General features: G+C 40.7%; 1 protein-coding gene across 4 annotated transcripts in view; it reads right to left on the minus strand.

The window, feature by feature from the left end:
* Positions 1-2,624: 2,624 nt before the first annotated feature.
* The window catches only part of LOC133615647 (kelch-like protein 24), a 35,457-nt gene continuing 12,614 nt past the window's right edge, over positions 2,625-25,467 (minus strand). For 3 of the 4 annotated variants that reach the window (XM_061974390.2, XM_061974392.2, XM_072915755.1), the window contains exons 4-12: positions 23,815-24,006; positions 19,849-19,992; positions 18,235-18,421; positions 18,012-18,158; positions 17,812-17,940; positions 12,246-12,422; positions 9,778-9,924; positions 3,024-3,189; positions 2,627-2,964 (exon numbers count right to left, since the gene is read on the minus strand). In XM_061974390.2, coding sequence (XP_061830374.1) covers positions 2,808-2,964; positions 3,024-3,189; positions 9,778-9,924; positions 12,246-12,422; positions 17,812-17,940; positions 18,012-18,158; positions 18,235-18,421; positions 19,849-19,992; positions 23,815-24,006 — 1,446 coding nt within the window. In that variant the 3' untranslated portion in view covers positions 2,627-2,807. Of the gene's footprint in view, positions 2,965-3,023; positions 3,190-9,777; positions 9,925-12,245; positions 12,423-17,811; positions 17,941-18,011; positions 18,159-18,234; positions 18,422-19,848; positions 19,993-23,814; positions 24,007-25,467 lie in introns of all 4 variants that reach the window. The other variant, XM_061974393.2, reaches the window with a different exon arrangement.

Genomic DNA, 25,467 nt, shown 5'->3' on the forward strand with positions numbered 1-25,467 from the left:
GCTCCACTCAGTGCAATTCATTTGGCAGGAGCAATGAACTGTCAGCGCATTTAATTCATTTTACCTCACTGAATACCACTGATTTTCACGCAGTTTTTTTTGTCATACGTGTAGCTATGATAAAGGACACATGTTTTATTATTCATAGTTTGCCTAAGAGTAATAGAATATTCTTATATGCTATAAGTGACCAGACATCCGAGATCAAAACTGGGAATATACAGGTAAAAGCCAGTAAATTAGAATATTTTGAAAAACTTGATTTATTTCAGTAATTGCATTCAAAAGGTGTAACTTGTACATTATATTTATTCATTGCACACAGACTGATGCATTCAAATGTTTATTTCATTTAATTTCGATGATTTGAAGTGGCAACAAATGAAAATCCAAAATTCCGTGTGTCACAAAATTAGAATATTACTTAAGGCTAATACAAAAAAGGGATTTTTAGAAATGTTGGCCAACTGAAAAGTATGAAAATGAAAAATATGAGCATGTACAATACTCAATACTTGGTTGGAGCTCCTTTTGCCTCAGTTACTGCGTTAATGCGGCGTGGCATGGAGTCGATGAGTTTCTGGCACTGCTCAGGTGTTATGAGAGCCCAGGTTGCTCTGATAGTGGCCTTCAACTCTTCTGCGTTTTTGGGTCTGGCATTCTGCATCTTCCTTTTCACAATACCCCACAGATTTTCTATGGGGCTAAGGTCAGGGGAGTTGGCGGGCCAATTTAGAACAGAAATACCATGGTCCGTAAACCAGGCACGGGTAGATTTTGCGCTGTGTGCAGGCGCCAAGTCCTGTTGGAACTTGAAATCTCCATCTCCATAGAGCAGGTCAGCATCAGGAAGCATGAAGTGCTCTAAAACTTGCTGGTAGACGGCTGCGTTGACCCTGGATCTCAGGAAACAGAGTGGACCGACACCAGCAGATGACATGGCACCCCAAACCATCACTGATGGTGGAAACTTTACACTAGACTTCAGGCAACGTGGATCCTGTGCCTCTCCTGTGCCTCTCCAGAATGGGACATAATTGTTATTCTAAGGTTTTATTATTCTTCTTTCTTTTTTCTTCCGCCGCCTCTTCGAGCACCAATTTGACCCACTTAACATGCTTCAAAACTCACCATATTTGACCCACACATCAGGACCTGCGAAAATTGCCTTTTAATAAAAAAACCGAACCCCAAAAATCAAAATTGCGCTCTAGCGCCCCCTAGGAAGAAGACAAAACTACGCTGCCTGTAACTCCCACTAGGAAGGTCGGAGAGACATGAAACAAAAACCTTTATGTAGGTCTGACTTAGACCTACATTGTTCAATTGTACATCTTCGGGCTAAAATCAACAGGAAGTTGGCAATTCCCCTCTCAAGACAAAAAAGTACTAAAAACAGTCACTTTTGCCTCTTTGAGCTGTAAGTTGACCCCCTTAACATGCTTCAAAACTCACCAAACTTAACACACACATCAGGACTGGCTAAAACTGTGATCTAATGAAAAAACCTAACCCCAAATCTAAAAATTTAAGTTTGGTGAGTTTTGAAGCATGTTAAGGGGGTCAAATTACAGCTCAAAGAGGCAAAAGTGACTGTTTTTAGTACTTTTTTGTCTTGAAGGGGGAATTGCCAACTTCCTGTTGATTTTAGCCCGAAGATGTACAATTGAAAAATGTAGGTCTAAGTCAGACCTACATAAAGGTTTTTGTTTCATGTCTCTCCGACCTTCCTAGTGGGAGTTACAGGCAGCGTAGTTTTGTCTTCTTCCTAGGGGGCGCTAGAGCGCAATTTTGATTTTTGGGGTTCGTTTTTTTTATTAAAAGGCAATTTTCGCAGGTCCTGATGTGTGGGTCAAATATGGTGAGTTTTGAAGCATGTTAAGTGGGTCAAATTGGTGCTCGAAGAGGCGGCGGAAGAAACCTAACCCCAAATCTAAAAATTGTGCTCTACAGCAATTTTTTAATAAAACGGACAAAAAACTGCTCCTCGGAAGAAATAAACTACAAAACTGCCTGTAACTCCCACTGGGAAGGTCGGAGAGACATGAAACAAAAACCTCTCCGTAGGTCTCACTTACACCTACATTTCATAAATTGACAACCCCCAGCAAAAATCAACAGGAAGTTTGCTATTCCCCCTTCAAAATAACTTTTTTGTAAAAACCAGTCACCTTCCTTCAAAAACGAACTCCTCTGAGCGCGTTTGTCGTTTCGCCTTCAAACTAACACAGGAGAGACATTGAACCCTTGTGATTACAACAACAGAAGCGCTTTTTAATTAACTGCTCCGGTTTTGATTTTATGACCCTTCAAAGACCCGCTGCGCTGATGCTGCTGCAATGCTGTTTTTTTTAAGATGGCTGCTTAAAAGCAGGAAGCACCAGCGTGCCCACACAATGCAGACAAGGTAGGTACACTAGACAAAAGTCTTGGGACACTTCAGACTACAAGTAGACAAAAGTATTGGGACACTTAGGACTAGCACCTGCCAAATACGCGGGCCCGAACAACGCTGCTTGCAGCTTTAATTAAGATTAAGATTAACTTGAAGTGTAGACTTCCATGCCATTAAATAGCAAACAAAGTAATAATGGGCATTTAATATAATTTAACATTTTGTATTAGTCATTTTTATTTAACATTATGGACACCAATTGCAAAACAAAAACATGTGACAAAAACAATGTTTAATACAAACACGTACTTTTAAAAAAAAAATATTCACAATTGAAATCTTTGGCCCAAACAGCAACAATTCAGCATTGAGTCATTCTTACAGTAGAAAAATACAGCTCTGTGTCTCTCATTTACTTGTCGTTTGGCTTACTGGGGCAGATGTTGCAGCTGATGTCCTTCCTCAGCAGGAGCGACACACAGCTGAGCCAGCTGCGACTGCTGGGCAACTCCCCGACTATTTCCCACGTGTCCGTTATGTCGCAGAAACTCTCGATGGTGTCGTGGTATCTAGAGGGGATCAAAGTTGCACCTTCACCGAGACGGACTGCAGTGTACTTCTATCTTACCGGTCCCATCCTTCCTCTCCTCCCAGGACGTAGATCTTTCCATCCAGCACGGTAGCACCGGGCCGGTAGCGTCGTTCTTTCATGGCGGAGCACATGGTCCACTGGTTTGTCTTCGGGTTGTAACACTCCACCTTGTCTGTGTTTTCCTTTGAGGCGTGCCAGCCACCTACCATAAAACAAACATGGTCATGGGGCTATAGTGCAGAGCTGGGCAAATATTTTGAGTCGGGGGGTGGGGGGGGGGCACATTGAGAGAGAAAAAAATGTGTCTGGGGGGGGCCAAGGTGTACCGTATTTTCCGCACCATAAGCCGCCCTGGGTTATAAGCCGTGCCTTCAATGAACGGCATATTTCAAAACTTTGTCCACCTATAAGCCGCCCCGTGTTGTAAGCCGCATCTAACTGCGCTAAAGGAATGTCAAAAAAACAGTCAGATAGGTCAGTCAAACTTTAATAATATATTAAAAACCAGCGTGATGTGGGCGCGCATGGAGTCGTATATCAACATGGACGGAGCTGCGTGAAAAAAGCCACCCGGCCTCTTCGCGTAAACTTCCCTTAACCACTCGCTCATCTTTTCTTCATCCATCCATCCCTTCGAGTTAGCTTTTATGATGACGCCGGCTGGAAAGGTCTCTTTTGGCAAGGTCTTCCTTTTGAATATCACCATGGGTGGAAGTTTCTGGCCATTAGCATGGCAAGCGAGAACCACAGTGAAGGATGACTTCTCATTCCCTGTGGTGCGAATATTCACCGTACGTGCTCCCGTTGTATCCACAGTGCGGTTCACAGGAATATCAAAAGTCAGTGGAACCTCGTCCATGTTGATAATGTTCTCTGGCCGGATCTTTTTTTCAGCTATCTTGTTTTTACAATATGCACGGAAAGTAGCCAGCTTTTCTTGAAAGTCTTTAGGCAGTTGCTGTGAAATAGTAGTCCGTGTGCGGATGGAGAGATTGCGTCTTTTCATGAACCGGAAACCTGTCGCTTAGTAGGAGCCATTTTGTGGTCTTTACAGATGTAAACACACAAAGGAAATGAAACGTACGGTAATATCCGCGCGCTTTTTCTTCTTCTACGCGGGCGGGTGGTTGCTTACAGTAGAAGAAGAAGCGCTTCCTCTTCTATGGGGGCGGGTGCTTACCTTGGCGGTTGCTTGCCGTAGAAGAAGAAGCACTTCCTCTTCTACGGGGAAAAAAGATGGCGGCTGTTTACCGTAGTTGCGAGACCTAAACTTTATGAAAATGAATCTTAATATTAATCCATATATAAAGCGCACCGGGTTATAAGCCGCACTGTCAGCTTTTGAGTAAATTTGTGGTTTTTAGGTGCGGCTAATAGTGCGGAAAATACGGTATAAATAATATGTACACATTTAGCTGTAAAAATCTGCTGTACAGTATGTGTGTTTGGGTCTTTTTTTTTTTTCAGGAACACTAATACCAAAAGTCACAGTGTCCCATACAGAGGTGCATGGTTGGCAGCAGCTTGGAAGCAGGAGTGGGAGTCGGCCGGGCCCTCCCGAGTCCACCGCTACATTTGGGACCCAGGAGATGGTGCCATCGGAGGAGACGACCTACCGCGCTGAACCGTCTACGGTTTTTGTCACACTTTTTCTGCAGGCGAGCTACTTTTCAATTGATCAAGTCGTGGGGATCTACCTCATTCATATATATAATTTACATTTACTTATTTATGAAATATATGTTTTTGTTAACAAGTTAAAGGTGTTTAATGATAATGCAAGCATGTTTAACACATAGTTAATATTGTTAAATTAAAGGTGTTTAAAGATAATACAAGTACGTTTAATACATATAGTTAATATTGTTAACAAGTAAAAGGTGTTTAAAGATAATGCAAGCATGTTTAACACATATAGTTAGGGGCGGCATGGCGTAGTGGGTAGAGCAACCGTGCCAGAAACCTGAGGGTTGCAGGTTCGCTCCCCGCCTCTTCCATCCAAAAATCGCTGCCGTTGTGTCCTTGGGCGGGACACTTCACCCTTTGCCCCCGGTGCCACTCACACCGGTGAACTGAATGATGAATGATAGGTGGTGGTCGGAGGGGCCGTTGGCGCAAATTGCAGCCACGCTTCCGTCAGTCTACCCCAGGGCAGCTGTGGCTATGAGAGTAGCTTACCACCACCAGGTGTGAATGAATGATGGGTTGCACATGTAAAGCGACTTTGGGTACTTAGAAAAGCGCTATATAAATCCCAGTTATTATTATTATTATTATTAGTTAATATTGTTAATAAGTTAAAGGTGTTTAAAGATAATACAAGAATGTTTAACACATATAGTTAATATTGTTAACAAGTTAAAGGTGTTTAATGATAATACAAGCATGTTTAACACAGTTAATATTGTTAAAAAATGAAAGGTGTTTAATGATAATACAAGCATGTTTAACACATATAGTTAATAAGTTAAAGGTGTTTAAAGATAATACAAGCATGTTTAACACATATAGTTAATATTGTTAATAAGTTAAAGGTGTTTAAAGATAATACAAGCATGTTTAACACATATAGTTAATATTGTTAAGTTAAAGGTGTTTAAAGATAATACAAGCATGTTTAACACATATAGATTCCTTTCTTTCATGAAGACAAGAATATAAGTTGGTGTATTACCTGATTCTGATGACTTGCATTGATTGGAATCAGACAGTAGTGCTGATAAGGTCCGCATTTTCGAATGGAGGAGAAACAAAGTCCTCCTTTCGGTCCAATACCACATGAAAGTGGTTGGTTTTTGGCATCTTATTTGTCCAGCTTCCGTACTCCTTTGTATACACTTTACAAGAAATACATTGGCGGCAAACTCCGTAGCTTGCTAGCTTGTGCACGCCAGCTTTCTGAGACTCTTATTTTGTTAGCGCAACTGTGCAACTGTGCAGTCGGTCTTTGGAGTTTTGACGACAGGTACGGCGCCAGAGTCTGTTGAAATAATGTGTTTCTCGCCTTCCAGTCGGTAATTTTAATGAGCTGGCAGCAGCCAGCGTCATCTCAGAAGACCCTCGGGTGCCGTGAATGTCAATCAAGTGACGAAAGTGACGTCATAGTGAAGATTTATGATCGCTCATTTTTTAGGACTATTTTTTTAATGCCTGGCTGGTGATCGACTGACGCTTGCAAGTTCCAAAATGATTGGAAACAAGAATTTCAGTTTATCCAGGACAGCTCGAAGGGGAAGGGGTATGCTAGGGAGAGATGGAAAATTCCAGACTCTGGTGCATTTGATGAAAGCACTTTTGTGCGTGCCACACAGCAATGCATCATCAGAGAGGGTGTTCAGCATGGGTAGAAAAATAGTGACAGAGAATAGAACGAGGATGGACAATTCAACCCTAAACCATACTTGCCAACCTTGAGACCTCCGATTTCAGGAGGTGGGGGGTGGGGGGTGAAGGCGTGGTCGGGGGTGGGGCGGGGCGTGGTTAAGAGGGGAGGAGTATATTGACAGCTAGAATTCACCAAGTCGAGTAATTCATATATATATATATACATATATATATATACATATATATATACATATATACATACATACATACATACATACATACATACATATATACATACATATATATACATACATACATGTAAAAGCCAGTAAATTAGAATATTTTGAAAAACTTGATTTATTTCAGTAATTGCATTCAAAAGGTGTAACTTGTACATTATATTTATTCATTGCACACAGACTGATGCATTCAAATGTTTATTTCATTTAATTTTGATGATTTGAAGTGGCAACAAATGAAAATCCAAAATTCCGTGTGTCACAAAATTAGAATATTACTTAAGGCTAATACAAAAAAAGGGTTTTTTAGAAATGTTGGCCAACTGAAAAGTATGAAAATGAAAAATATGAGCATGTACAATACTCAATACTTGGTTGGAGCTCCTTTTGCCTCAATTACTGCGTTAATGCGGCGTGGCATGGAGTCGATGAGTTTCTGGCACTGCTCAGGTGTTATGAGAGCCCAGGTTGCTCTGATAGTGGCCTTCAACTCTTCTGCGTTTTTGGGTCTGGCATTCTGCATCTTCTTTTTCACAATACCCCACAGATTTTCTATGGGGCTAAGGTCAGGGGAGTTGGCGGGCCAATTTAGAACAGAAATACCATGGTCCGTAAACCAGGCACGGGTAGATTTTGCGCTGTGTGCAGGCACCAAGTCCTGTGGGAACTTGAAATCTCCATCTCCATAGAGCAGGTCAGCAGCAGGAAGCATGAAGTGCTCTAAAACTTGCTGGTAGACGGCTGCGTTGACCCTGGATCTCAGGAAACAGAGTGGACCGACACCAGCAGATGACATGGCACCCCAAACCATCACTGATGGTTTGGGTTGGTTTGGTTTGCATTTCCTTTGGAAATCGAGGTCCCAGAGTCTGGAGGAAGACAGGAGAGGCACAGGATCCACGTTGCCTGAAGTCTAGTGTAAAGTTTCCACCATCAGTGATGGTTTGGGGTGCCATGTCATCTGCTGGTGTCGGTCCACTCTGTTTCCTGAGATCCAGGGTCAACGCAGCCGTCTACCAGCAAGTTTTAGAGCACTTCATGCTTCCTGCTGTGTGCAATGAATAAATATAATGTACAAGTTACACCTTTTGAATGCAATTACTGAAATAAATCAAGTTTTTCAAAATATTCTAATTTACTGGCTTTTACCTGTATATATAAAATAAATACTTGAATTTCAGTGTTCATTTATTTACACATATACACACACATAACACTCATCTACTCATTGTTGAGTTAAGGGTTGAATTGTCCATCCTTGTTCTATTTTCTCTCACTATTTTTCGAACCATGCTGAACACCCTCTCTGATGATGCATTCTGTGTGGCACGCACAAAAGTACTTTCATCAAATGCACTAGATGGCAGTATTGTCCTGTTTAAGAGTGTCACAACATTGCTATTTACGGCAGACGAACTGCATTACGGTATACAAAAACGTGACTGCTGTTGTTGTGTGTTGTTGCCGCGCTGGGAGGACGTTAATGAAACTGCCTAACAATAAACCCACATAAGAAACCAAGAACTCGCCCTCCATCATTCTACAGTTATAACGTTATTGGGCAGGTATGCTGTTTATGTTGTGGGTTAGCGGACTCAGGTCCTCATGGACCTGAGTCCGCCTGAATTTCGGGAGAAAATTTGTCCCGGGAGGTTTTCGGGAGAGGCGCTGAATTTCGGGAGTCTCCCGGAAAATCCGGGAGGGTTGGCAAGTATGCATTACCTCCCTGCTTGGCACTCAGCATCAAGGGTTGGAATTGGGGGTTAAATCACCAAATGATTCCGTTGCTGCTCACTGCTCGCCTCACCACCCAGGGGGTGAACATGGGGATGGGTCAAATGGATAATAATAATCATAATAATAATTTCACCACACCTAGTGTGTGTGTGACAATCATTGGGACTTTAACTTGAAATAACTCCTATAACACTCAAAAGCGCAGATTTCGACCATTGAAATACCGTATTTTCCGCACTATAAGGCGCACCTAAAAACCACACATTTTCTCAAAAGCTGACAGTGCGCCTTATAACCCGGTGCGCTTTATATATGGATTAATATTAAGATTCATTTTCATAAAGTTTCGGTCTCGCAACTACGGTAAACAGCCGCCATCTTTTTTCCCCGTAGAAGAGGAAGTGCTTCTTCTTCTACGCAAGCAACCGCCAAGGTAAGCACCCGCCCCCATAGAACAGGAAGCGCTTCTTCTTCTACTGTAAGCAACCACCCGCCCGCGTAGAAGAAGAAGAAGGGCGCGGATATTACGTTTCATTTCCTTTGTGTGTTTACATCTGTAAAGACCACAAAATGGCTCCTACTAAGCGACAGGTTTCCGGTTCATGAAAAGACGCAATCTCTCCATCCGCACACGGACTACTATTTCACAGCAACTGCCTAAAGACTTTCAAGAAAAGCTGGCTACTTTCCGTGCATATTGTAAAAACAAGATAGCTGAAAAAAAGATCCGGCCAGAGAACATTATCAACATGGACGAGGTTCCACTGACTTTTGATATTCCTGTGAACCGCACTGTGGATACAACGGGAGCACGTACGGTGAATATTCGCACCACAGGGAATGAGAAGTCATCCTTCACTGTGGTTCTAGCTTGCCATGCTAATGGCCAGAAACTTCCACCCATGGTGATATTCAAAAGGAAGACCTTGCCAAAAGAGACCTTTCCAGCCGGCGTCATCATAAAAGCTAACTCGAAGGGATGGATGAAGAAAAGATGAGCGAGTGGTTAAGGTAAGTTTACGCGAAGAGGCCGGGTGGCTTTTTTCACGCAGCTCCGTCCATGTTGATATACGACTCCATGCGCGCCCACATCACGCTGGTTTTTAATATATTATTAAAGTTTGACTGACCTATCTGACTGTTTTTTTGACATTCCTTTAGCGCAGTTAGATGCGGCTTATAACACGGGGCGGCTTATAGGTGGACAAAGTTTTGAAATATGCCGTTCATTGAAGGCGCGGCTTATAACCCAGGGCGCCTTATGGTGCGGAAAATACGGTACTTTGTATAGTTCAAGACTTAGTCATTTAAAAACAGCACTGCACATCATAATGGCAAACACACTTTTGATGTTAAAAGGTAAAAAAAATGTATGTAGAACGTCCGGCGGGCCGGATTGAAAATCTTAACGGATCGCATGTAGTTTGCTCAGGACTGCTAAAGTACCTTGATTTGTATCCATACTGGGAAGATGTTAAAGAGGAAATTACCTATAACATAAATCCTTCCTTTTAGCGTACAAGCTGCTGAACCAGAACGAGGAATCTGCATTGCGGAAACTTCCGTCCAAGTGGCGGTTTTAGGGTCGTACACCTGTGTGAGATCTGTGCCGTCGCCATCCTCCAGAACTGCTCCACCTGCATGAAAAAAAAAAAAGGAAGAGCATCTTTCCGAACCTTCTTAAGTGAGTCATTTTCTCACATAAATGACCTCCTCTATAATAGATGCAATAAATAAAAAAAACATGAGTGTCGCCGAATTGGGGCACAAACAACTCCAAAAGTTGATGGGGAATGACTCAAACCCATGCAGACTACCAATGTTATTGTTGGAATAATTGTTTGTAAGTTATCACAAAAGAAACGTTGTATTATGAATGCTGTCTTTCGAGGACTAACAAGAGGAAGAAGGCTCGTGAAACGCCACTGTGATTTCAACACGGACAGATGGCAGGATCTGCTCAACTTCCAGAGGAACTCTCTTTGAAGTGTTAAACGAACTCTCTCTGAAGTATTTCACAAACTCTCTTCCAACTATTTGGTAACCGAGGTCAACGCTATTTACGACCCGCTGCCCTCTTGAAGTCCCTGTGGTCAGGAGACGGGAGGGGTTATCCATTGTCCTCCAACACCTGCCCCAGCTGGATCCAGGAAGAGCCCAAGCCCGAGAAATCCCACTTCTTGGTCTTCAAAGCGACCGAAAACAATGACTGTTTTACATACTCCCCATTCCTGCTGAGACATGTGTTGGTGCGTGAACATTGAATATTGTAATAAAGAGGAGACGAAAACCTTCTTCGTCAGAGCGTGGTGCAGGACTGTACAGAGAGTGCAGCGGCCATGTCTCTCCTCAATATTGAGTCCAAATTGAAATCTGTCTCTGTTTGATTCCTTGCCTTTTGTTTTGTTTAATAGATGTCCTCAGTGTTTGAACGTGACATCTTATAACAATATTACTAGTAAAAGATGTGTTACAAATACCCTCCTTTCTCCAACCAGATGCCTGCAGTTGAGTAAACACTAAGGCTGAAACGACGTCATCGGTTACGTAAATACGTCGACGCCGTTTTTGTGCGTCGGCGCGTCGCATATTTACGTCACCCTACTTTACTGTCATGGCGGAGCGCAAAGCAGACGATGCGAGCGAGGGGAAAAAAGCACGCCAAAAGTCGTCAAAAGTGTGGGAGTATTTCAATAAACGGCCTAATAATGTTGTTGTATGCACACTGTGTCGAGCGGAAATGGCCTATCATAGCAGCACAACGGCTATAAACGAACATTTGAAAAGAAAACCCCCGACAGCGTTCTTGCCATCACCATCAACAAGTCAATCGTCCGCGTGCGTATACGTTGTCATCATTACACAAAAACATGAATGTGTCATTTGTATCTGCGTTGTAAATTCATAAACTAAAGCACCGTTTCGCTCTGAGAGGCGCGTTTGGCGTGCCTGTTCAGTGTTTACAAAGACGCGCTCCTCTTTAACGCTGTGGAGAGGCGGCGGCGGCGAGCGACGAGGCGGGGCGCGCCGGGAGCGACGCCGCAATCGTGCCCAGGTGCGCGATCCGCGCAGTTGGAAGAGAAAAGACTTTGTGTAAAATTAAAAGATTGTAAACCTGGCAAAGCCGTCTGGCGTTCAGTCTGTCGGTCCTGAAAGAACCCCACGGCACAAGACGTGTCACAAACGCTAACGTTAATTAGTTGTGCAAATACCTTTTACAACATTAACAGTTACATATACTATGTACAAACCAACAATTAACTTTCACTTTAATCATACTATCATTGTTGTGTTATTAAGCAAAATAAGCAATACTTTTACTTTTGTTGAAATGTTTACACTGTACACTTATTTTGTATTGGATGTTTAGCTTTATTTTTGCACATTTTAGCAAATAAGCAATACTTTTACTTTTGTTGAAATGTTTACACTTGTTACAGAATATTTCCGTTTTGCACTTTTTTGTATTGGATGTTTATCTTTATTTTTGCACATTTTAAAGCAAAATAAGCAATACTTTTACTTTTGAAATGCTTATACTATTCCAGAATATTCAGATTTGCACTGGATGTTTACTTTTATATTTGCACATTAAAAAGCAAATAAGCTACTTTTAATTTTGTTAAATGTTAAAAGTTTTAAATGTTTACATTGTTACAGAATATTTTGTCATGTTGTTGTCAATGTTGACTGACTAGTGGCCATACTTTTTTTTTTGTAAATAAAAGCCATGCCTTTTGAAAAAACTGGCCTAAATTTATTTTTTCCTCTTCATTTTAAATAAATAAAAAAATCGGTAAAAGGAAAAATAATCTATAGATTAATCGAAAAAATAATCTATAAATTAACCGATTAATCGAAAAAAATAATCTATAGATTAATCTATAGAAAAATAATCGTTAGCTGCAGCCCTAGTAAACACCCCACGCCCCAAAGTATGACAATTCCTTCCCCTTACCAGTAACGTAGAGCAGACCGTCGAGGGCCACCACAGCAGGGCTGGTGACAGCCATCTTGACGGACTCTGTGAACTGCCAGGAGTTGGTGTGAGGGTTGTAGCACTCCACTGAGGCCAGACGGTAGCGTCCTTCCCAACCGCCCACAGCATAAACAAAACCATCCAGCATCACAAGCCCTGCAAGGACAGAGAGCAAGAGACAATTGCATTATTGTTGAAAAAAATTACAATAAAAACATCACACACACACACTTTTGTACTTGCCTGAAATAAGGAAATATTGCTATCAAAATTTGATGGTGTGATATTGTCACCAGAGCCGGCCCAAGGCATAAGCGTACTAAGCGCTTGCTTAGGGCCCCGCGGCCACCAGGGGGCCCCCAAAAGCAATTAACAAAAATTTCTTATTTTTTATTTTTTGCATGTATGAGTCTGACTGATGATTTCTAAATGATCAAAGATATATTATTGTACAAAAACACAATTTTAGGTCATCAGAGTGCTGCTGCTGATCTAGGCCTAGTGATTCTTCCTGCCTCTCTTTAAATGTAAAACTGCGCCTCTGCTGCACCTGTGACGTTTGCCGCCCGCCGTGCAATGCCAGTGCGCACTGGGCATCAAAAGCGCAGATAGAGGCAAAACAATGTCACAAAAAAGGACATATCCTTCAGGTGCAGAAAAAAGGAAGAAGAAGAAAGTGGAAGAGGAGGAAAAATGCCATGATAAAGGTATGTTTGCATGACTTGGTAATAAAAAGTTTATCAAAGAGATTTGTAGCTGTAATTAGCTTTAGCTAGGTGACGTTAGCTAGCTAGCAATATGTTTTTAGCATCAGGTGCTAGCAATATGTTTTTAGCATCAGGTTACTAGTGAGATATGTTGTTTGCACAAATTGTTTGCAGCAGAGCACGGTAATTTATTTGAGTAAAATAAACATTATTTTTTACATCAACTCATAAGTTATGTGAAACTTCCCCAGGAGCATTGTTAAAATACTTTGGAGGCACAGAATCAGCCCAGAGCCAGTCCACATCCTCAGGCTCAACTGTGAGTGATGAATCAGGTGAGGAAAAGACTGTCACGGTATACATTTAATTTCTTAGTATAAACATTACACTTGAAGGGAAATTAATATAGTCAAAGTATCTCATTAATATGTGTGCCTATATGTATGTATGTATGTATTTCATCTTAAGTCCATCTCCATCCTCTACAGTGCTCTCTCACACACCTCCATCCTCTGTGCCCACTGTCCCCTCCATGTCTGAAACCACAGCTGATTTATCTAGTAAGTTAACTGCAAAACACCCTTTGTAATTGCTCATTGTACTGCAGAACATTCTGAGATTAATAATTATGTCCAACAGTGCAATTTAATGACCTTATAGGTCCTTCTTTTTTAGTCATTGTCTTTCTTTGGTCACTTCCTCAGCAACTTCCACCACAACGTCCCCTTCACACCATGGACCATCATCAGCTCCGCCAGTTGACCCAGCTGAGTGGCCTTCTTTCCTCTCAGATTCAGACAGGACTGAGCAGGTGATCAGAGGACCACTGTCTATTAAGGAGAACTTTTCATTCCCCAAACGGCATGATGGCCGAAGTTTTCATTATCATTATACCTACAGACAGCTAGTCAATGGAGAAAAAGTCAAGCGTAGCTGGCTGACTTATTCAAGAAGTAAAGATGCAGTCTATTGCTTTTGCTGCAAATTATTTTCCAAAAAGTCCTAAAAACTGGCAGCCGAGGGACAGCGGGATTGGGTCAACATAGGTGCACTGCTGAAACAGCATGAAAACAGTGAAGATCATTGTCGCAACATGGTGAAATGGAAGGAATTTCCCTTGCGTCTTTCAAAGGGGAAAACTATTGAGAATTTAACTTCAGTAGACTGCGCTCTCTTTGTACAAAGTAAACATTAAATATGAACAATTAACTAAAAATATAAACTAGTAATTAAAGACTAATATGTACAAGACTGATGAGACAAGATGACACTTTTACTGTAAATACAAAGCTTTATCACTTGGACTGTTCAACCCCAGGCCACTCTTGTAGCTGAATGTTTTCTACATTTTAAGATTAGGAACCATATGTGGCACTCTGGACATCATTCGTTCATTCATTGGTATTATTTATGTTCTTAACTGGGCCACCCCCATATCTTTATCAATGACATGTCATTTGTAAAGACATGCCAGGCTGACAATAGGATCATGTAAACAACACTGCCAGAGCCGCAATGAGTTTATAGTACCGGTATGTAAACAAACTAAGATGAGTTCAAGGACCGGCAAAATTAGTAGGACAAAACGGCGCTCGTCAAATACTCGAATCAGTGAAGCATGTTTAATATAAACAGTGGGATTTATAACAATTAGGGAGGTTTGTGTCATGTTTGTCCTTCTACAGAAAACATACTAAAACAAAAAATATATTTTTTCCCCCTCATCTTTTTCCATTTTTCATATATTTTTTAAAAAGCTCCAGAGAGCCACTAGGGCGGCGCTAAAGAGCCGCATGCGGCTCTAGAGCCGCGGGTTGCCGACCCCCGGTCTAAGTCTAATAATAATAATAATAATTAGAGATGTCCGATAATATCGGACTGGCGAAATTAATCGGCCGATAAATGGTTTAAAATGTAATATCGGAAATTATCGGTATCGGTTTCAAAGAGTAAAATGTATGACTTTTTAAAAGGCCGCTGTGTACACGGACGTAGGGAGAAGTACAGAGCGCCAATAAATCTTAAAGGCACTGCCTTTGCATGCCGGCCCAATCACATAATATCTACGGCTTTTCACACACACAAGTGAATGCAAGGCATACTTGGTCAACAGCAATACATGTCACACTGAGGGTGGCCGTATAAAGAACTTTAACACTGTTACAAATATGCGCCACACTGTGAACCCACACCAAACAAGAATGACAACACATTTCGGGACAACATCCGCACCGTAACACAACATAAACACAACAGAACAAATACCCAGAAGCCCTTGCAGCACTAACTCTTCCGGGACGCTACAATATACACCCCCCCCACCTCAACCTCCTCATGCTCTCTCAGGGAGAGCATGCCCCAAATTCCAAGCTGCTGTTTGGGGGCATGTTAAAAAAAATAATGCACTTTGTGACTTCAATAATAAATATGGCAGTGCCATGTTGGCATTTTTTTTCCATAACTTGAGTTGATTTATTTTGGAAAACCTTGTTACATTGTTTAATGCATCCAGCGGGGTATCAAAACAAAATTAGGCATAATAATGTGTTAATTCCACGACTGCATATATCGGTTGATATCGGAATCGGTAATTAAGAGTTGGACAATATCGGAGTATCGGCAAAAAAGCCATTATCGGATATATCTAATAATAATAATAATCTTTGAGATCGATAGGTTGTGAGTTCAAACCCCGGCCGAGTCATACCAAAGACTATAAAAATGGGAGCCATTACCTCCCTGCTTGGCACTCAGCATCAAGGATTATAATTGGGGGTTAAATCACCAAAAATGATTCCCGGGACGCGGCCACCGCTGCTGCCCACTGCTCCCCTCACCTCCCAGGGGGTGAACAAGGTGATGGGTCAAATGCAGAGGACAAATTTCACCACACCTAGTGTGGGTGTGACAATCATTGCTACTTTAACAATATTGTACCGTAGCCTTAATACTGTGATATTGTATCGTGAGATTTTGATACTTTTACATCCCTAGTGGCACACTAAGGCTGAAACGACGCGTCGACGTAGTCGACGTCATCGGTTACGTAAATACGTCGACACCGTTTTTGTGCGTCGGCGCGTCGCATATTTACGTCACACTACTTTACTGTCATGGCGGAGCGCAAAGCAGACGATGTGAGCGAGGGGAAAAAAGCACGCCAAAAGTCGTCAAAAGTGTGGGAGTATTTCAATAAACGGCCTAATAATGTTGTTGTATGCACACTGTGTCGAGCGGAAATGGCCTATCATAGCAGCACAACGGCTATGAACGAACATTTGAAAAGAAAACCCCCGACAGCGTTCTTGCCATCACCATCAACAAGTCAATCGTCCGCGTGCGTATACGTTGTCATTATTACACAAAAACATGAATGCGTCATTTGTATCTGCGTTGTAAATTCATAAACTAAAGCACCGTTTCGCTCTGAGAGGCGCGTTTGGCGTGCCTGTTCAGTGTTTACAAAGACGCGCTCCTCTTTAACGCTGTGGAGAGGCGGCGGCGGCGAGCGAACGGCGAGGCGGGGCGCGCCGGGAGCGACGCCGCAATCGTGCCCAGGTGCGCGATCCGCGCAGTTGGAAGAGAAAAGACTTTGTGTAAAATTAAAAGATTGTAAACCTGGCAAAGCCGTCTGGCGTTCAGTCTGTCGGTCCTGAAAGAACCTCACGGCACAAGACGTGTCACAAACGCTAACGTTAATTAGTTGTGCAAATACCTTTTACAACATTAACAGTTACATATACTATGTACAAACCAACAATTAACTTTCACTTTAATCATACTATCATTGTTGTGTTATTAAGCAAAATAAGCAATACTTTTACTTTTGTTGAAATGTTTACACTGTACACTTTTTTGTATTGGATGTTTAGCTTTATTTTTGCACATTTTAGCAAATAAGCAATACTTTTACTTTTGTTGAAATGTTTACACTTGTTACAGAATATTTCCGTTTTGCACTTTTTTGTATTGGATGTTTATCTTTATTTTTGCACATTTTAGCAAATAAGCAATACTTTTACTTTTGTTGAAATGTTTACACTTGTTACAGAATATTTCCGTTTTGCACTTTTTTGTATTGGATGTTTATCTTTATTTTTGCACATTTTAAAGCAAAATAAGCAATACTTTTACTTTTGAAATGCTTATACTATTCCAGAATATTAAGATTTGCACTGGATGTTTACTTTTATATTTGCACATTAAAAAGCAAATAAGCTACTTTTAATTTTGTTAAATGTTAAAAGTTTGAAATGTTTACATTGTTACAGAATATTTTGTCATGTTGTTGTCAATGTTGACTGACTAGTGGCCATACTTTTTTTTTTGTAAATAAAAGCCATGCCTTTTGAAAAAACTGGCCTACATTTATTTTTTCCTCTTCATTTTAAATAAAAAAAAAAATCGGTAAAAGGAAAAATAATCTATAGATTAATCGAAAAAATAATCTATAGATTATAGATTATATTATAGATTATAGGGGACGGCGTGGCGCAGTGGAAGAATGGCCGTGCGCGACCCGAGGGTCCCTGGTTCAATCCCCACCGAGTACCAACCTCGTCATGTCCGTTGTGTCCTGAGCAAGACACTTCACCCTTGCTCCTGATGGGTGCTGGTTAGCGCCTTGCATGGCAGCTCCCTCCATCAGTGTGTGAATGTGTGTGTGAATGGGTAAATGTGGAAGTAGTGTCAAAGCGCTTTGAGTACCTTGAAGGTAGAAAAGCGCTATACAAGTACAACCCATTTATCATTTATTTAACAGATTAATCGAAAAAATAATCTATAGATTAATCGATAGAAAAATAATCGTTAGCTGCAGCCCTATGGCACACACTCACCAAGTTCAGAGCGGGCAACGTTCATTGGAGCCATTTCCATCCAGGTGTTGAAGCACGTGTCGTAGCGCCATAACTCCCTGCTGGCTGAGCCGTCAGGAAACTCCCCTCCAGCTAAGTACAGAGTGGAGTCTACATGGAAGACTGCAACTTAGTCATTTTAAAATCAGTTCCTTGGTGAGGTTATGACCTTGTTAACCCACCGGAGACCACCAAACCGTGCTTGCTCACAGCGAAAGGCAGGCATGCCAGGTTATTCCACTTATTGGTCGCAGGATCGAAGCTCTCCACGGTGCGCAACACCACCTTGTCGTCCTCCCCACCGACTGTTACGATGACTTCGGATGTTCCTGTTGCGATGCAAACAAAAAGATTAGAATGAAGGAGCAGAGCAAAGGCAGGGATTTTCCTGCCTTCAAAAATTACCGGTGGATTTACGAGGCCGTGCCCGGGGGCAGAAGAGCTCTCTGCGGCGGTCCTTTAGCAGCAGGTAGTCTTTGGCCTCAGAGATAAGCCTTTGGCAACCCTGGTTCTCCTTCACCACGTCAACAGACTCGATCACATCGTGGAGGTAGTAAGGGCTGATGAGAGGCAGACGGACGTGTTCCAGGACCTTCAAGAAAAGAGTGGGCGGCAGAGGTGGGTAGAGTAGCCAGAAATTGTACTCAAGTAAGAGTACTGTTACTTTAGAGATTTATTACTCAAGTAAAAGTAAGGAGTAGTCACCCAAATATTTACTTGAGTAAAAGTAAAAAGTATGTTGTGAAAAAACTACTCAAACACTGAGTAACTGATGAGTAACATATACACACACACACACACACACACACATATACATACATACATACATACATACATACATACATATATATATATATATACACACACACACACACACACACACACACACACACACATATATATATATACACACATATATATATATATATATACATACATTGATATATACCGGTACAGGATATAATTTATATTTATTTATTTTGCCGTTTTTGTTTACATGTTAAAGGTGTTTTAATGAATATACATGCATGTTTAACACATATAGATTCCTTTCTTTCATGAAGACAAGAATATAAGTTGGTGTATTACCTGATTCTGATGACTTGCATTGATTGGAATCAGACAGTAGTGATGATAACGTCCACGTTTTCAAATGGAGGAGAAAAAAAGTTCCTCCTTTCTGTCTAATACCACATGAAAGTGGTTGGTTTTTGGCTTTTTATTTGTCCAGCTTCCATATTCGTTTTTATACACTTTACAAGAAATACATTGGCGGCAAACTCCGTCGCTTGCTAGCTTGCTAGCTTGTTTGCGCTGGCTTTCGGAGACTCTTATTTTGAAAGCGCAGGCGCAATGGAGCGGCACTTTTATTGTGAAGACAGGAACTGTGCAGTCAGTCTTTAGGCTTTTGACGGGATGTACGGTTGAAATAAAAAAGGGTCTTTATTCCTTCACGCTTTTGATTGATTGATTGATTGATTGATTGATTGGAACTTTTATTAGTAGATTGCACAGTACAGTACATATTCTGTACGATTGACCACTAAATGGTAACACCCGAATACGTTTTTCAACTTGTTTAAGTCAGGTTCATGTGACCCCTGGCTCTGTTTGATTGGTCCAACGTCACCAGTGACTGCATCTGATTGGTGGAACGGAGTGAACGTCACCAGTGACTGTATTTGTTGAAACGCAGGCACTATGAAGGTCTGTCTGACAGACCAAAACAAACAAAGCGTGCATTAACAGATCAATAAAAATTAGTAGCGAGTAGCGAGCTGAATGTAGATAAAGTAGCGGAGTAAAAGTAGCGTTTCTTCTCTATAAATATACTCAAGTAAAAGTAAAAGTATGTTGCATTAAAACTACTCTTAGAAGTACAATTTATCCCAAAAGTTACTCAAGTAGATGTAACGGAGTAAATGTAGCACGTTACTACCCACCTCTGGTGGGCGCAGTCACAAATGTGGTCTCAAAAGCTGTGTACCATCAGCCCATGAACCACACAGACTGAACTACCTTGTCAAAGCTCTGCTTGCGGGATGGACATTTATTTAGCCACAGCATGGCAGCCTCGAACACCAGCTCCTCTCGAGACACGTTCAGGTCGTCACTGGCTAGAATTTCAGTCAGCTTGTCCACACACAGAGACAGGAACTCCTCCTGCAAGGGAGATCAGAGAGATTTTTTATTTATTTTTTTCAGGCCAGGAATTGATCACTTAATGACTTTTTAAGCGCTGTCTAGAACAGTGTTTTTCAACCACTGTGTGAGATACAGTCTGGTGTGCCGTGGGAGATTATGTCATTTCACCTATTTGGGTTAAAAATATTTGATGCAAACCAGTGATTGCAATCTGCAAATGATGTGTTGTTGAGTGTCGGTGCTGTCTAGAGCTCGGCAGAGTAACCGTGTAATACCATACTTGCCAACCCTCCCGGATTCTCCAGGAGACTCCCGAAAACCTCCCGGGACAAATTTTCTCCCTAAAATCTCCCGAAATTCAGGCGAAGCTGGTAGCCACGCCCCCTCCAGCTCCATGCGGACCTGAGTGACGTGTCAACAGCCTGTATTCACGTCCGCTTTCCCACAATATAAACAGCGTGCCTGCTCAAACACGTTATAACTGTAGAATGATCGAGGGCGAGTTCTTGGTTTCTTGTTAGGCAGTTTCATTAACGTCCTCCCAGCGCGGTAACAACACACAACGACAGCAGTCATGTTTTATTCTACCGTAAAGCAGTTCGTCTGCCGTAAACAGCAATGTTGTTGTAATATATTGAGTTGGAGGCAATAAACAGGCGAGGGGATGAAGTACGTCTCTTTACTGTAGACTTCAGAACAGACTCACACACTTGACGTCAGGTGCGCAACACCACGTAAATTGTTGGCCAACCAAAAAGTAACCCCAGTACGCTATAGCCAACATTCACCAGGAGATGGCAACAGACAAACATAGATCACTCTATTACATTCCTCCCCTTTTAGAAATGTAGAAGTTACTCAAAATAAATAAACAACCCAACCAAAAAATGCAGCAGCTCAATTAAAAAACTGTACTTAAGCCACATTCTTTTTTTTCTTTTTTTTTTAGTACTGAACTCTTAACCCTCATTTGTAAACAATAACATGCTTATTATACAAACAGGATTTGTACACCTTTAACACAGATTGTTATACTGTCTTTAGAGATTCAGTTTTTTTGGTGGTACTCGAAACCTTTCTGGGTACCTGCGAAAGGGTGTTCTTTCTTTTCTTTCTTTCTTTAGTTTATTTGGAACATGAACACACTTACATCATAATACATCACACAATTTCATATCATTTCATTTGACATCATGCCCGAAAAGGAGTAGGAAGAAGCAAAGCTTATTTAATCCTACCCCTTTCCCACTTCAAGCGTTTACAAATATATAGAATCATTTACTGACCTTTTTATATAATAAAATAACATCTATGAATTAGTATACAACAGTTTTGTAATATGTAATTAATTAATTAATTCAGTCATTATTAACATACTGAGATGAAGAATATCTTATTTTCAATAAGGTTGAAAGTATTTCTCATAATTCTTCTTTTTTGTACTCTGTAAGCACTATTATTTTGAACAACCTCTTAAACTGGATCATATCAGTACAATTTTTAACTTCTTTACTTAATCCATTCCATAATTTAATACCACATACTGATATGCTAAAAGTTCTAAGTGTTGTACGTGCATATAAATATTTTAAATTATTTTTTCCTCTAAGGTTATATTTCTCCTCTTTAGTTGAGAAGAATTGTTGTACATTCTTTGGTAGCAAGTTATAGTTTGCTTTGTACATCATTTTAGCTGTTTGCAATTTTACCAAATCACCGAACTTTAATATTTCTGACTTAATAAATAAAGGGTTTGTGTGTTCTCTATATCCAACATTATGTATTATTCTAACTGATCTTTTTTGTAACACGGTTAGCGAATGTAGCGCACATTTGTAGTTATTTCCCCATATTTCTGCACAATAACTCAGATATGGTAACACTAGCGAGCAGTAGAGAATATGTAGTGATTTTTGGCCCAGGACATATTTTGCTTTATTCATTATTGAAATGTTTTTTGCCACCTTATGTTGTATGTTTTGTATATGAGATTTCCAGTTCATTTGATCATCTATTAATACTCCCAAAAATCTAGTTTCTTTTACCCTTTCTATGTCTACTTCGTCTATTTGTATTTGTGTATGATGCTCTTTTCTACTATTACCAAATAGCATTATTTTAGTTTTACTGAGATTCAAAGATAGTCTGTTTTTGTCAAACGATCTTTTTAATTTGTTCATTTCTTCTGTTATTATTTGTATTATCTTCTGCGTGTTCTCTCCTGAACAGAAAGCAGTTGTGTCGTCTGCAAATAAAACCAACTTTAAGTCCTTCGTAACCTTACAAATGTCGTTTATATAAAGATTGAACAATCTTGGTCCCAGTATTGACCCCTGGGGTACACCACAGGATATATCTAACCGTGTTGACATATTTTCACCCATATTTACATATTGCTTCCTGTTGGTTAAATAACTTCTTACCCAATTCAATACCAAACCTCTGATGCCATATCGTTCTAATTTTCGTATTAAAATATCATGATTAATTGTGTCAAATGCTTTTGTTAAGTCCATGAATACTGCGGCCGCACATTCTTTACCATCTATTGCATTGGTAATTTCCTCTGTTATTTTGGTTAGTGCTATTGATGTTGAGATATTTGCTCGGAATCCATATTGGTTCTCCACAAGCGTCCCACTTTTGTTAATAAATAAATCTAATCGACTATTGAATAATTTTTCCAAGATTTTGTTCAGCATGGTTAGAAAAATAGTGACAGAGAATAGAACAAGGATGGACAATTCAACCCTTAACTCAACAATGAGTAGATGAGTGTTATGTGTGTGTATATGTGTAAATAAATGAACACTGAAATTCAAGTATTTCTTTTATTTATATATATATATATATATATATATATATATATATATATATATATATATATATATATATATATATATATATATAAAATAAAATAAATATATATAGCTAGAATTCACTGATGCACAAAAAAATTACTTTGACAAAATTCAGAGTCCAAAAATAGCTTTTGTAATAGAGAGACTAATTAACCTCCATGTTAGAATACTAGCTGTAAATATACTCCTCCCCTCTTAGCCACGCCCCCACCCCCCACCTCCCGAAATCAGAGGTCTCAAGGTTGGCAAGTATGGTAATACTCTTCCATATCAGTAGGTGGCAGCAGGTAGCTAATTGCTTGGTTAACGTATCTAATGCTTAAAGCAAAAACAAACAAAAAGGTGAGTGCCCCTAAAAAGGCATTGAAGCTTAGGGATGCTATGGGAAACAAAACTAAAACTGAACTGGCTACAAAGTAAACAAAAACAGAATGCTGGACGACAGCAAAAACTTACTGTGGAGCGAAGGCGGCGTACACAATGTACATCCGAACATGACATGACAATCAACAATGTCCCCACTAAGAAGGATAAAAACAACTAAAATATTCCTGATTGCTAAAACAAAGTAGATGCGGGAAATATCGCTCAAAAGGAAGACATGAAACTGCTACAGGAAAATACCAAAAAAAAAGAGAAAAAGCCACCAAAATAAGAGCGCAAGACAAGAACTAAAACACTACACACAGGAAAACAGCAAAAAAGTCCAAATAAGTCAGGGAGTGATGTGACAGGTGGTGACAGTACACCTACTTTGAGACAAGAGCTATATTGATGCATGCTTGGTTATGCTTTAAAGTCATATCCAACAATTGTGACAACGACTTTTTACTGTCAACGGAGTTTCGTTTTTTAATGATTTCTGCTGGTGGTGTGCCTCCGCATTTTTTCAACGCAAAAAATGTGCCCGGGCTTAAAAAAGGTTGAAAAACACTGGCCTAGAAAGGCTGTGGCACAGCAAAGTGTGCAGAGGTCTCACCTGTTGACAGACGCAGCTGAAGTGCTCAAGAATATAGTCCATGCTTTGAGTTTCCAGCTGCTTACATGAATGTGCCTCGGCAAAGCAGTGGATCCCCACACAGTTTATCTCGTCCATCTGACGCTCCATAAAACGACAGCAGGCCTCCCGCACAGCCATCACATCCAGCAGGTTGGCCGCCGCCAACAAGGCCTGAACAGAGCGGGGTGGTTCAAGCGGTGAGTGCGCAAAACGTTGGACCCGACCGAGCCTGCAAAATCCTAAGAGCACATGTGACCCGGAAGATGCCGTGGTTTGGACGTGTGAGGTTGTCTAGTTGAGACTTGGGGTCAGATTGACTAAGATCCAAACACCACGCAGAAAACAGCTTGTACCGGTACTAGGGCTGGATGAGATAATAATAATCACAATTATTTTAATTGATATTGTAATCAGGATTAATTACACGATCATTAATTATTTTGTGTTTATGTTGTGTTACGGTGCGGATGTCCTCCCGAAATGTGTTTGTCATTCTTGTTTGGTGTGGGTGCACATATTTGTAACAGTGTTAAACTTGTTTATACGGCCACTAAGGCTGAAACGACGCGTCGACGTAGTCGACGTCATCGGTTACGTAAATACGTCGACGCCGTTTTTGTGCGTCGGCGCGTCGCATATTTACGTCACACTACTTTACTGTCATGGCAAAGCAGACGATGCGAGCGAGGGGAAAAAAGCACGCCAAAAGTCGTCAAAAGTGTGGGAGTATTTCAATAAACGGCCTAATAATGTTGTTGTATGCACACTGTGTCGAGCGGAAATGGCCTATCATAGCAGCACAACGGCTATGAACGAACATTTGAAAAGAAAACCCCCGACAGCGTTCTTGCCATCACCATCAACAAGTCAATCGTCCGCGTGCGTATACGTTGTCATTATTACACAAAAACATGAATGTGTCATTTGTATCTGCGTTGTAAATTCATAAACTAAAGCACCGTTTCGCTCTGAGAGGCGCGTTTGGCGTGCCTGTTCAGTGTTTACAAAGACGCGCTCCTCTTTAACGCTGTGGAGAGGCGGCGGCGGCGAGCGAGCGGCGAGGCGGGGCGCGCCGGGAGCGACGCCGCAATCGTGCCCAGGTGCGCGATCCGCGCAGTTGGAAGAGAAAAGACTTTGTGTAAAATTAAAAGATTGTAAACCTGGCAAAGCCGTCTGGCGTTCAGTCTGTCGGTCCTGAAAGAACCCCACGGCACAAGACGTGTCACAAACGCTAACGTTAATTAGTTGTGCAAATACCTTTTACAACATTAACAGTTACATATACTATGTACAAACCAACAATTAACTTTCACTTTAATCATACTATCATTGTTGTGTTATTAAGCAAAATAAGCAATACTTTTACTTTTTTTGAAATGTTTACACTGTACACTTTTTTGTACTGGATGTTTAGCTTTATTTTTGCACATTTTCGCAAATAAGCAATACTTTTACTTTTGTTGAAATGTTTACACTTGTTACAGAATATTTCCGTTTTGCACTTTTTTGTATTGGATGTTTATCTTTATTTTTGCACATTTTAAAGCAAAATAAGCAATACTTTTACTTTTGAAATGCTTATACTATTGCAGAATATTAAGATTTGCACTGGATGTTTACTTTTATATTTGC

This window comes from Nerophis lumbriciformis, linkage group LG22 (genome assembly GCF_033978685.3).
Source record: "Nerophis lumbriciformis linkage group LG22, RoL_Nlum_v2.1, whole genome shotgun sequence".
Lineage (NCBI taxonomy): Eukaryota > Metazoa > Chordata > Actinopteri > Syngnathiformes > Syngnathidae > Nerophis > Nerophis lumbriciformis.